Source organism: Mustelus asterias, chromosome 22, assembly GCF_964213995.1.
Source record: "Mustelus asterias chromosome 22, sMusAst1.hap1.1, whole genome shotgun sequence".
NCBI lineage: Eukaryota > Metazoa > Chordata > Chondrichthyes > Carcharhiniformes > Triakidae > Mustelus > Mustelus asterias.
The window spans coordinates 56,148,697-56,160,127 of record NC_135822.1 but is presented as its reverse complement, the minus strand read 5'-3'; the positions used below and the strand labels follow the sequence as shown (position 1 = coordinate 56,160,127).

The 11,431-nt window shown below is 48.5% G+C and overlaps 1 protein-coding gene across 2 annotated transcripts in view; it reads left to right on the top strand.

Moving 5' to 3' along the window:
* dock5 (dedicator of cytokinesis 5) overlaps nt 1-11,431 on the top strand; it is a 293,002-nt gene that overhangs the window by 154,369 nt on the left and 127,202 nt on the right. For both annotated transcript variants that reach the window (XR_013500554.1, XM_078239223.1), the window contains one exon: nt 8,289-8,372. Coding sequence is in view for 1 of the 2 variants with exons in the window: in XM_078239223.1 (XP_078095349.1) it covers nt 8,289-8,372 (84 nt within the window). In the remaining variant the exon portion in view is untranslated. The remainder of the gene's footprint in view (nt 1-8,288; nt 8,373-11,431) is intronic.

Here is an 11,431-nt window from a genome sequence, read left to right as displayed (position 1 = left end):
TATATCGAGGGACACAAACACATTTCCATCTGAATAGCGGCAGTCTGAATCCGCTGGTTCTCCTTTTGTTTCCCAGCTGCCTGTGTGAATCGAATCACCCTTCACCATGCAGGGACTGAGCTTGTTTAGATGATTGCTTAGGTCGTCAGAAAAAAACAGAGCTTGGCACAGGGCTGAAACGATCTATGTCAATTTACGTTACTCTCTCCCTCGCTCTCTCTCTCTCTCTCTCGTTGTCCCATCCAAAGATTATGCCCGAGTGTTCGTTGTTTCGACAATCTCATTCCACACTCCCCGCCCCCCCGTCCCCCACCGCACGATCCATCCCCCCCCGAGAGCTTTTGAAGAAGACGTGTAGGAGTTGGATGCGGCCTACTCTGCAGTTGCTAGGCCTCAGCATCAGCAAAGGCTTCTGGGAGTCCCATATCATTGTATTGCGAAGACCCGTCTGCCCCAGAACGCAATCCCCACTCCCCATGGAGAATATTTTTTAAAATTAACTTGTAAACGTCAAGTAACAAAGAGTGCAAAAAAGTACCAATGGGCAACCATATTGTGGGCACATTATAGTGGGAGCTTTACTCTGTATCTTTACTCTGTATCTAACCCCGTGCTGTACCTGTCCTGGGAGTGTTTGATGGGGGCAGTGTAGAGGGAGCTTTACTCTGTATCTAACCCCGTGCTGTACCTGTCCTGGGAGTGTTTGATGGGGGACAGTGTAGAGGGAGCTTTACTCTGTATCTAACCCCGTGCTGTACCTGTCCTGGGAGTGTTTGATGGGGACAGTGTAGAGGGAGCTTTACTCTGTATCTAACCCCGTGCTGTACCTGTCCTGGGAGTGTTTGATGGGGGACAGTGTAGAGGGAGCTTTACTCTGTATCTAACCCCGTGCTATACCTGTCCTGGGAGTGTTTGATGGGGACAGTGTAGAGGGAGCTTTACTTTGTATCTAACCCTGTGCTGTATCTGTCCTGGGAGTGTTTGATGGGGACAGTGTAGAGGAAGCTTTACTCTGTATCTAACCCTGTGCTGTCCCCGTCCTCGGAGTGTTTGATGGGGACAGTGTAGAGGGAGCTTTACTCCGTATCTAACCCCGTGCTGTACCTGTCCTGGGAGTGTTTGATGGAGGACAGTGTAGAGGGAGCTTTACTCTGTATCTAAACCCGTGCTGTAGCTGTCCTGGGAGTGTTTGATGGGGACAGTGTAGAGGGAGCTTTACTCTGTATCTAACCCCGTGCGGTACCTGTCCTGGGAGTGTTTGATGGGGACAGTGTAGAGGGAGCTTTACTCTGTATCTAACCCCGTGCTGTACCTGTCCTGGGAGTGTTTGATGGGTGACAGTGTAGAGGGAGCTTTACTCTGTATCTAACCCCGTGCTGTACCTGTCCGGGGAGCGTTTGATGGCGGACAGTGTAGAGGGAGCTTTACTCTGTATCTAACCCCGTGCTGTACCTGTCCTGGGAGTGTTTGATGGGGACAGTGTAGAGAGAGCTTTACTCTGTATCTAACCCCGTGCTGTACCTGTCCGGGGAGTGTTTGATGGCGGACAGTGTAGATGGAGCTTTACTCTGTATCTAACCCCGTGCTGTCGCTGTCCTGGGAGTGTTTGATTGGGACAGTGTAGAGGGAGCTTTACTCTGTATCTAACCCTGTGCTGTACCTGTCCTGGGAGTGTTTGATGGGGGACAGTGTAGAGGGAGCTTTACTCTGTATCTAATCCCGTGCTGTACCTGTCCTGGGAGTGTTTGATGGGGGACGATGTAGAGGGAGCTTTACTCTGTATCTAATCCCGTGCTGTACCTGTCCTGGGAGTGTTTGATGGGTGACAGTGTCGAGGGAGCTTTACTCTGTATCTAACCCCATGCTGTACCTGTCCTGGGAGTGTTTGATGGGAGGACAGTGTAGAGGGAGCTTTACTCTGTATCTAACCCCATGCTGTACCTGTCCTGGGAGTGTTTGATGGGGGCAGTGTAGAGGGAGCTTTACTCTGTATCTAACCCTGTGCTGTACCTGTCCTGGGAGTGTTTGATGGAGACAGTGTAGAGGGAGCTTTACTCTGTATCTAACCCTGTGCTGTACCTGTCCTGGGAGTGTTTGATGGGGGACAGTGTAGAGGGAGCTTTACTCTGTATCTAACCCCGTGCTGTACCTGTCCTGGGAGTGTTTGATGGGGACAGTGTAGAGGGAGCTTTACTCTGTATCTAACCCCGTGCTGTACCTGTCCGGGGAGTGTTTGATGGCGGACAGTGTAGAGGGAGCTTTACTCTGTATCTAACCCCGTGCTGTACCTGTCCTGGGAGTGTTTGATGGGGACAGTGTAGAGAGAGCTTTACTCTGTATCTAACCCCGTGCTGTACCTGTCGGGGAGTGTTTGATGGCGGACAGTGTAGATGGAGCTTTACTCTGTATCTAACCCCGTGCTGTCGCTGTCCTGGGAGTGTTTGATTGGGACAGTGTAGAGGGAGCTTTACTCTGTATCTAACCCTGTGCTGTACCTGTCCTGGGAGTGTTTGATGGGGGACAGTGTAGAGGGAGCTTTACTCTGTATCTAATCCCGTGCTGTACCTGTCCTGGGAGTGTTTGATGGGGGACAATGTAGAGGGAGCTTTACTCTGTATCTAATCCCGTGCTGTACCTGTCCTGGGAGTGTTTGATGGGTGACAGTGTCGAGGGAGCTTTACTCTGTATCTAACCCCATGCTGTACCTGTCCTGGGAGTGTTTGATGGGAGGACAGTGTAGAGGGAGCTTTACTCTGTATCTAACCCCATGCTGTACCTGTCCTGGGAGTGTTTGATGGGGGCAGTGTAGAGGGAGCTTTACTCTGCATCTAACCCTGTGCTGTACCTGTCCTGGGAGTGTTTGATGGGGGACAGTGTAGAGGGAGCTTTACTCTGTATCTAACCCCGTGCTGTACCTGTCCTGGGAGTGTTTGATGGGGGACAGTGTAGAGGGAGCTTTACTCTGTATCTAACCCCGTGCTGTACCTGTCCTGGGAGTGTTTGATGGGGGACAGTGTAGAGGGAGCTTTACTCTGCATCTAACCCCGTGCTGTCACTGTCCTGGGAGTGTTTGATGGGGGACAGTGTAGAGGGAGCTTTACTCTGCATCTAACCCCGTGCTGTCGCTGTCCTGGGAGTGTTTGATGGGTGACAGTGCAGAGTGAACTTTGTATCTTCCCAGACTCTGAAAGTGAAACACAGTATTGGTTTAGCTGAACTCGGAAGGCTGCCTGTGGGTTAGCTACGCCTCCGCAGCAGACAGTATTACGACAGAGGGATAATTGAACCTGCTCACAGTACCTTGAGCAGGGGTGGGGCACGAACTAAGTGCTGAGGCGAGTGTAATCCCGTTTGCCCGCAGACATTAACAGTTGCTTGCGACGTAACCGCAAGCTATGCTCCGATGTCAACACCCTCCAACACGGGGTTTTAGTGCCTTAGAACAGGCCCTCAATCAGTGCCCGACCTCTGAAAACCAATTCTCCAAACTGGGAAAGGTGTAGGATTTGGATGCGGCCTACTCCGCGGTGGCTAGGCCTTAGCTCCAGCAAAGGTTGCTGGGAGTCGCAATCCAGGGTATTTCCATCCCCTTCAACCCCCACAGAATCTGTTTCCAAACTAACTTGGGAATGTCAGTCAGAGACGGGTAACAAGGAGTGCGGGAAGGACTATTCGGCAGCCATCTTGTGGACAAGCGCCCACAATCGAGTCAGGAAAATGGCGGTGGTTTCCATGTGCATGACTTATTGTGACTTATGATCCACAGGCCTCGTACTGTCCCTAAGCCTCAGTACATTCATCATTCACGTATCTGTCCTCAGAAATACCTATCCCAAGCCTGTTCAACTGCCCGCAGTTCTGGTCGCCGTGCCGACACCTTCCTCCGTGTTTTCTGGCATTGTTCCAAAATTTAGAAATAGCAATAGATTGCGTAAAAATGTCAAGCGTGCTGAGTTAAAACAAAAATGCAGCATAGGAAATTCACAGGTCAGAAGGAGGCCATTCGGCCCTCGAGTCTACACCGACAACAATCCCACACTGGGCCTATCCCCGTAACCCCACATATTTACCACTGTGCCACCCATTTTGTTTGACAAGGAGGGGCTCATTGGCATGCAGGTTGAGCGGGGGGAGTGGGGGGGGCGAGGGGCTTGGAATGATGATAGAGTCATCCATCAACTACTGATTTGGGCGCCATCTTTGTTTTGTCGGCTGAAGTGTGGCCCTCGGTGACCTTTCACACTCCCCCCACCCTCCGCCCCCCACCCCGTGCGTCATCCATTTCAACAGTGCCATGAGAACGGGACAATCTCCCCCTCAACTTCCGCCGCTCCAAGGAGAACAACCCCAGCTTCTCCAACCTCACTTTGGAGCTAAAACCGCCTCGTCCCTGGAGCCGTTCTGGTAAATCTCCCTCTCGAGGACCCCCCTCACATCCTTTCAAAAATGTGGCGACCAGAACTGGATACAATCCTAAGTTGGGGCCTAACCAGATATGGATGCAATACTCTAGTTGGGGCCTAACCAGATACGGATACAATACTCTAGTTGGGGCCTAACCAGATATGGATGCAATACTCTAGTTGGGGCCTAACCAGATACGGATACAATACTCTAGTTGGGGCCTAACCAGATATGGATGCAATACTCTAGTTGGGGCCTAACCAGATATGGATACAATACTCTAGTTGGGGCCTAACCAGATATGGATACAATACTCTATTTGGGGCCTAACCAGATGTGGATGCAATACTCTAGTTGGGGCCTAACCAGATATGGATGCAATACTCTAGTTGGGGCCTAACCAGATATGGATACAATACTCTAGTTGGGGCCTAACCAGATATGGATGCAATACTCTAGTTGGGGCCTAACCAGATATGGATGCAATACTCTAGTTGGGGCCTAACCAGATATGGATACAATACTCTATTTGGGGCCTAACCAGATATGGATGCAATACTCTATTTGGGGCCTAACCAGATATGGATGCAGTACTCTAGTTGGGGCCTAACCAGATATGGATACAATACTCTATTTGGGGCCTAACCAGATATGGATGCAATACTCTATTTGGGGCCTAACCAGATATGGATACAATACTCTAGTTGGGGCCTAACCAGATATGGATGCAATACTCTAGTTGGGGCCTAACCAGATGTGGATGCAATACTCTAGTTGGGGCCTAACCAGATATGGATACAATACTCTAGTTGGAGCCTAACCAGATATGGATGCAGTACTCTAGTTGGGGCCTAACCAGATATGGATGCAATACTCTATTTGGGGCCTAACCAGATATGGATGCAATACTCTATTTGGGGCCTAACCAGATATGGATGCAATACTCTATTTGGGGCCTAACCAGATATGGATGCAATACTCTATTTGGGGCCTAACCAGATATGGATGCAATACTCTAGTTGAGGCCTAACCAGATATGGATGGAATACTCTAGTTGAGGCCTAACCAGATATGGATACAATACTCTAGTTGAGGCCTAACCAGATATGGATGCAATACTCTAGTTGGGGCCTAACCAGATATGGATACAATACTCTAGTTGAAGCCTAACCAGATATGGATACAATACTCTAGTTGAAGCCTAACCGGATATGGATGCAGTACTGTTGTTGGGGCCTAACCAAAACTTGATAAAAGGTTCAGGCTTTTGCATTCAATGCCTCTATTTATAAGACCATAAGATATAGGAGCAGAATTAGGCCACTCAGCCCCTTGATTCTGTTCTGCCATTTGATCGTGGCTGATAAGTTTCTCATTCCCATTCTCCTGCCTTTTCCCCATAACCTTTGACCCTGTTACCAATCAAGAGAACCTATCTATCTCTGTCTTAAATACACTCAGTGACCCGGCCTCCTCTGTGGCAATGAATTCCACAGATTCACCAAACCCTCTGGCTGAAGAAATTCCTCCTCATCTCGGTTCTAAAGGGTCGTCCCTTTACCCTGAGGCTGTGCCCCTCGGATCCGAGTCTCTCCGACTAATGGAAACATCTTCCCCACGTCCACTCTATCCAGGCCTCTCAGTAATCTGTAAGTTTCAATGAGATCCCCCCACCCATCCTTCTAAACTCCATCGAGTACAGACCCAGAGTCCTCAAATGCTCCTTATCCATCGAGCCTTTCATTCCCGGGATTATTCTCGTGAACCTCCTCTGGACTCTAAGCCCTATGAACCCCAAGATTCATTGATAAGTCCCCTCAATGTGCCCTGTTGCTTTCAAACATTAAGGAACATGAAACCTCTGCCCCTGCACTCTGTATAGAAATGGACCATTATGGTCTTAATGGCCAATCATCAGCCCATCGACTGAAACGCATCAACTCCACCGCCCCCCCAACACTGTCACTAACACGTCAACATTCGCCTCACAGACATTCGGGAATGTTTACAATGTTGGGGTGCTCATCCTGTTAGTCGGGGGAAACACTGCAGGGGGATGTGGTGGGGGGAGGGAATAGGTTACAGAACATGCCTCCCTGTCCTTACCCAGTGGTTGGCTTTGGGTTTGAATTTAAAGTTTATTTATTAGTCACAAGAAGGCTTACATTAACACTGCAATGAAGTTACTGTGAAAATCCCATAGTTGCCACACTCCAACATCTGTTCGGGTACACTGAGGGAGAATTTAGCACGGCCAATGCACCTAACCAGCATGTCTTTTGGACTGTGGGAGGAAACCGGAGCGCCCGGAGGAAACCCACGCACAGGGAGAATGTGCAGACAGTGACCCAGGCCGGGAATTGAACCTGGGTCTCTGGCGCTGTGAGGCAGCAGTGCTAACTACTGTGCCACCGTGCCACCCTAAAATGCACTTCCCTGACAGGGAATCAAACTCAGACCGCCGTGGTAAAAGGTCCAAATCCTAATCTCTAGACCAGTGAGGAAAGGTGTGACCAGGCCCAGGCCCGGCAGTGGGGTGTGTGTGTGGGGCGGGGGGATGTGAGTAGGCTGAGGGCAGTAGTTGTCCCTCTCAGAGCCAGCTGATTCCCAAAGATGCGCAGGTTAGGTGGATTGGCCATGCTAAATTGCCCCTTAGTGTCCAAAGATGTGTAGGTTAGGTGGATTGGCCATACTAAATTGCCCCTTAGTGTCCAAAGATGTGTAGGTTAGGTGGATTGGCCATGCTAAATTGTCCCTCAATGTCCAAAGATGTGCAGGTTAGGTGGATTGGCCATGCTAAATTGTCCCTCAATGTCCAAAGATGTGCAGGTTAGGTGGATTGGCCATGCTAAATTGCCCCTTAGTGTCCAAAGATGTGTGGGTTAGGTGGATTGGCCGTGCTAAATTGCCCCTTAGTGTCCAAAGATGTGCAGGTTAGGTGGATTGGCCATGCTAAATTGCCCCTTTGTGTCCAAAGATGTGTAAGTTAGGTGGATTGGCCATGCTAAATTGTCCCTCAATGTCCAAAGATGTGCAGGTTAGGTGGATTGGCCATGCTAAATTGCCCCTTAGTGTCCAAAGATGTGCAGGTTAGGTGGATTGGCCATGCTAAATTGTCCCTTAGTGTCTAAAGATGTGTAAGTTAGGTGGATTGGCCATGCTAAATTGTCCCTCAATGTCCAAAGATGTGCAGGTTAGGTGGATTGGCCATGCTAAATTGTCCCTCAATGTCCAAAGATGTGCAGGTTAGGTGGATTGGCCATGCTAAATTGCCCCTTAGTGTCCAAAGATGTGTTGGTTAGGTGGATTGGCCATGCTAAATTGCCCCTTAGTGTCCAAAGATGTGCAGGTTAGGTGGATTGGCCATGCTAAATTGCCCCTTTGTGTCCAAAGATGTGCAGGTTAGGTGGATTGGCCATGCTAAATTGCCCCTTAGTGTCCAAAGATGTGTTGGTTAGGTGGATTGGCCATGCTAAATTGCCCCTTAGTGTCCAAAGATGTGTGGGTTAGGTGGATCGGCCATGCTAAATTGCCCCTTAGTGTCCAGAGATCTGCAGGTTAGGTGGATTGGCCATGCTAAATTGCCCCTTAGTGTCCAAAGATGTGCAGGTTAGGTGGATTGGCCGTGCTAAATTGCCCCTTCATGTTAGGGGATTAGCGGGGTAAATATGTGGGCTTATGGTGATAGGGCCTGGGTGGGATTGTGGTCGGTGCAGACTCGATGGGCCGAATGTCCTCCTTCTGCACTGTAGGGATTGTTGTCACCTGCGTCCCGCTGTTGGCCAAGCCAGGTAGCCAATCCCATCGCCATCCCAAGCGCGTACTGCCTGTTATTTTTTGTACTTTGTAGCTAACTGCTCTCTTGTCTCTCTCTCTCCTTCCAGCCATCTACAACTATGACACCTCTCAGGAACCGGAACTTTCTCTGCAAGTGGGAGACACAGTGCACATCCTGGAAATGCTTGAAGGTTGGCCTCTTGTTTGTCTTCCCCCTCGGTCTCGGAGCTGAGGAGTCTGGGTACTGTTTGCATTGGAGTGGGGTTGTCCTCGCTCACTACTGGCTCCCCGCCCGGCTCTGATTGGCCACTCCACTTAACTCCCCATTTCGACCCCAATCGCACCAGCCTACTAGGGGATCGGATACCCGTGTCCCACCCAGAACAGCAAACAACACCCTCGTCCATAGAAAACATAGAAACTAGAAGCAGGAGGAGGCCATTCAGCCCTTTGAGCTTGTTCCGCCATTCATTTTGATAATCAAATTCAATATCCTGATCCTTTCCCCTTCCCCCCATACCCCTCGATCCCCTTAGCCCCAAGAGCCAAATCTAATTCCTTCTTGAAATCACACAACGTTTTGGCCTCAACTACTTTCTGTGGGAGTGAATTCCACACATTCACCACCCTCTGGGTGAAGAAATTTCTCCTCACCTCAGTTCTAAAAGGTTTACCCCTTATCCTCAAACTATGACGCCTCCAAAGATGTGTGGGTTAGGTTGATTGGCCATGATAAATTGCCCCTTATTGTCAGGGGGATTAGGAGGATAAATATGTGAGGTTATGGGGATAGGGCCTGGGTGAGATTGTAGCCAGTGCAGGCTCGATGGGCCAAATGGCCTTCTTCTGCATTGTAGATTCTATGACTCTACAATTCTGAGTTCTGGACTCCCCCTACCATTGGGAACATTCTTACTGAAACTTCTCTGTTAGAATTTTATAAGTTTCTATGAGATCCCCTCTCACTCTTCTAAACTCCAGTGAATATAATCCTAACCGACTTAGTCTCTCCTCATATGACAGACCTGCCATCCCAGGAATCAGCCTGGTAAACCTTCGCTGCGCTCCCTCTATAGCAAGGACATCCTTCCTCAGATAAGGAGACCAAAACTGTACACTATACTCCAGTATTAGTCTCTTTTTCATTTATAGAACATAGAACAGTACAGCACAGAACAGGCCCTTCGGCCCACGATGTTGTGCCGAGCTTTATCTGAAACCAAGATCAAGCTATCCCACTCTCTATCATCCTGGTGTGCTCCATGTGCCTATCCAATAACCGCTTAAATGTTCCTAAAGTGTCTGACTCCACTATCACTGCAGGCAGTCCATTCCACACCCCAACCACTCTCTGCGTAAAGAACCTACCTCTGATATCCTTCCTGTATCTCCCACCACGAACCCTATAGTTATGCCCCCTTGTAATAGCTCCATCCACCCGAGGAAATAGTCTTTGAACGTTCACTCTATCTATCCCCTTCATCATTTTATAAACCTCTATTAAGTCTCCCCTCAGCCTCCTCCGCTCCAGAGAGAACAGCCCTAGCTCCCTCAACCTTTCCTCATAAGACCTACCCTCCAAACCAGGCAGCATCCTGGTAAATCTCCTCTGCACTCTTTCCAGCGCTTCCACATCCTTCTTATAGTGAGGTGACCAGAACTGCACACAATACTCCAAATGTGGTCTCACCAAGGTCCTGTACAGTTGCAGCATAACCCCACGGCTCTTAAACTCCAACCCCCTGTTAATAAAAGCTAACACACTATAGGCCACTATAGCACCTCTCCCATCCCATAAAATGTCCCCCACAATCCTTCACCAGGTCCCGATGAGGAAGAGAGTATTGGAAACATAGACCAAGAAAGATACATTAGGATGGGCGACCAAACACTCTGAAACTCAGTATAAAATTCCACCCTGTTATGATCACTCTTTCCTAAATGTTCTGCTGCTACAAGGTTACTGATTAAACCCTTTCTCATTGCACAGAACCTGATGGTCTTGTTGGAAGGGAGAATAGTGAACATAACATGGCATAGGTTAAGATAAGATGGTCAGACAGAGAGCCTCTTAGACTCATTTGTGGTATTTTTTACTCTTTATTTCTGATCTCTTTGAGCTTTTCCTTTACATATCGACTATGATTTCAAATTCATGGAATTGTTATGGTTCAGGTTAAAAACTCCAAAGTGTTTTATAAAGCCCGCCTGAATTATAAGTTTTGCATCTTGAATTTGGCTCGGATAAGCATGAGATGTTCCACTTCAGGTATGATTCAAGTGACCCACTAGGGAGCTGTGAGCAAACAAAGTTTATTTAAGAATATAGCTGACATGTATAGTAAGAAAAATAGCAAAACATTTTATCAATTGCAAACAAAAACAAAGCAACCACAATAATGTATAACCCTTAATGAATATATATAAGCTGTCCCAATCAAAACCAACCACCATAAACAACCCTTTAAACAGGTTCAACACAGCACAGACTAAGGTTCACGTGATACTGGGATTGAGGCCGTTAGTTGAATTCTGCAGTCAAATTCTCTTGATGTTGAAGTGGAAACTTTCCTGCTTCTTGACTGTGATAGAAAGACTCAACAAAATTCGTTTCGACTAAATAACTAGTCTTTATTTACGAAAGACTGCATGCAGGTTTGGCTGAAAACTTGAGTTCAGAGAGCAGGGGCGGCACGGTAGCACAGTGGTTAGCACTGCTGCTTCACAGCTCCAGGGTCCCGGGTTCGATTCCCGGCTCGGGTCACTGTCTGTGTGGAGTTTGCACATTCTCCTCATGTCTGCGTGGGTTTCCTCCGGGTGCTCCGGTTTCCTCCCACAGTCCAAAGATGTGTGGGTTAGGTTGATTGGCCAGGTTAAAAAAATTGCCCCTTAGAGTCCTGAGTGCCACAGGGATCAGTGCTTGGTCCTCTGCTCTTTGTGATTTTTATTAATGACTTAGAGGAGGGGGCTGAAGGGTGGATCAGTAAATTTGCTGATGACACCAAGATTGGTGGAGTAGTGGATGAGGTGGAGGGCTGTTGTCGGCTGCAAAGAGACATAGATAGGATGCAAAGCTGGGCTGAAAAATGGCAAATGGAGTTTAACCCTGATAAATGTGAGGTGATTCATTTTGGTAGGACTAATTTAAATTACAGGGTCAAAGGTAGGGTTCTGAAGACTGTGGAGGAACAGAGAGATCTTGGGGTCCATATCCACAGATCTCTAAAGGTTGCCACTCAAGTGGATAGAG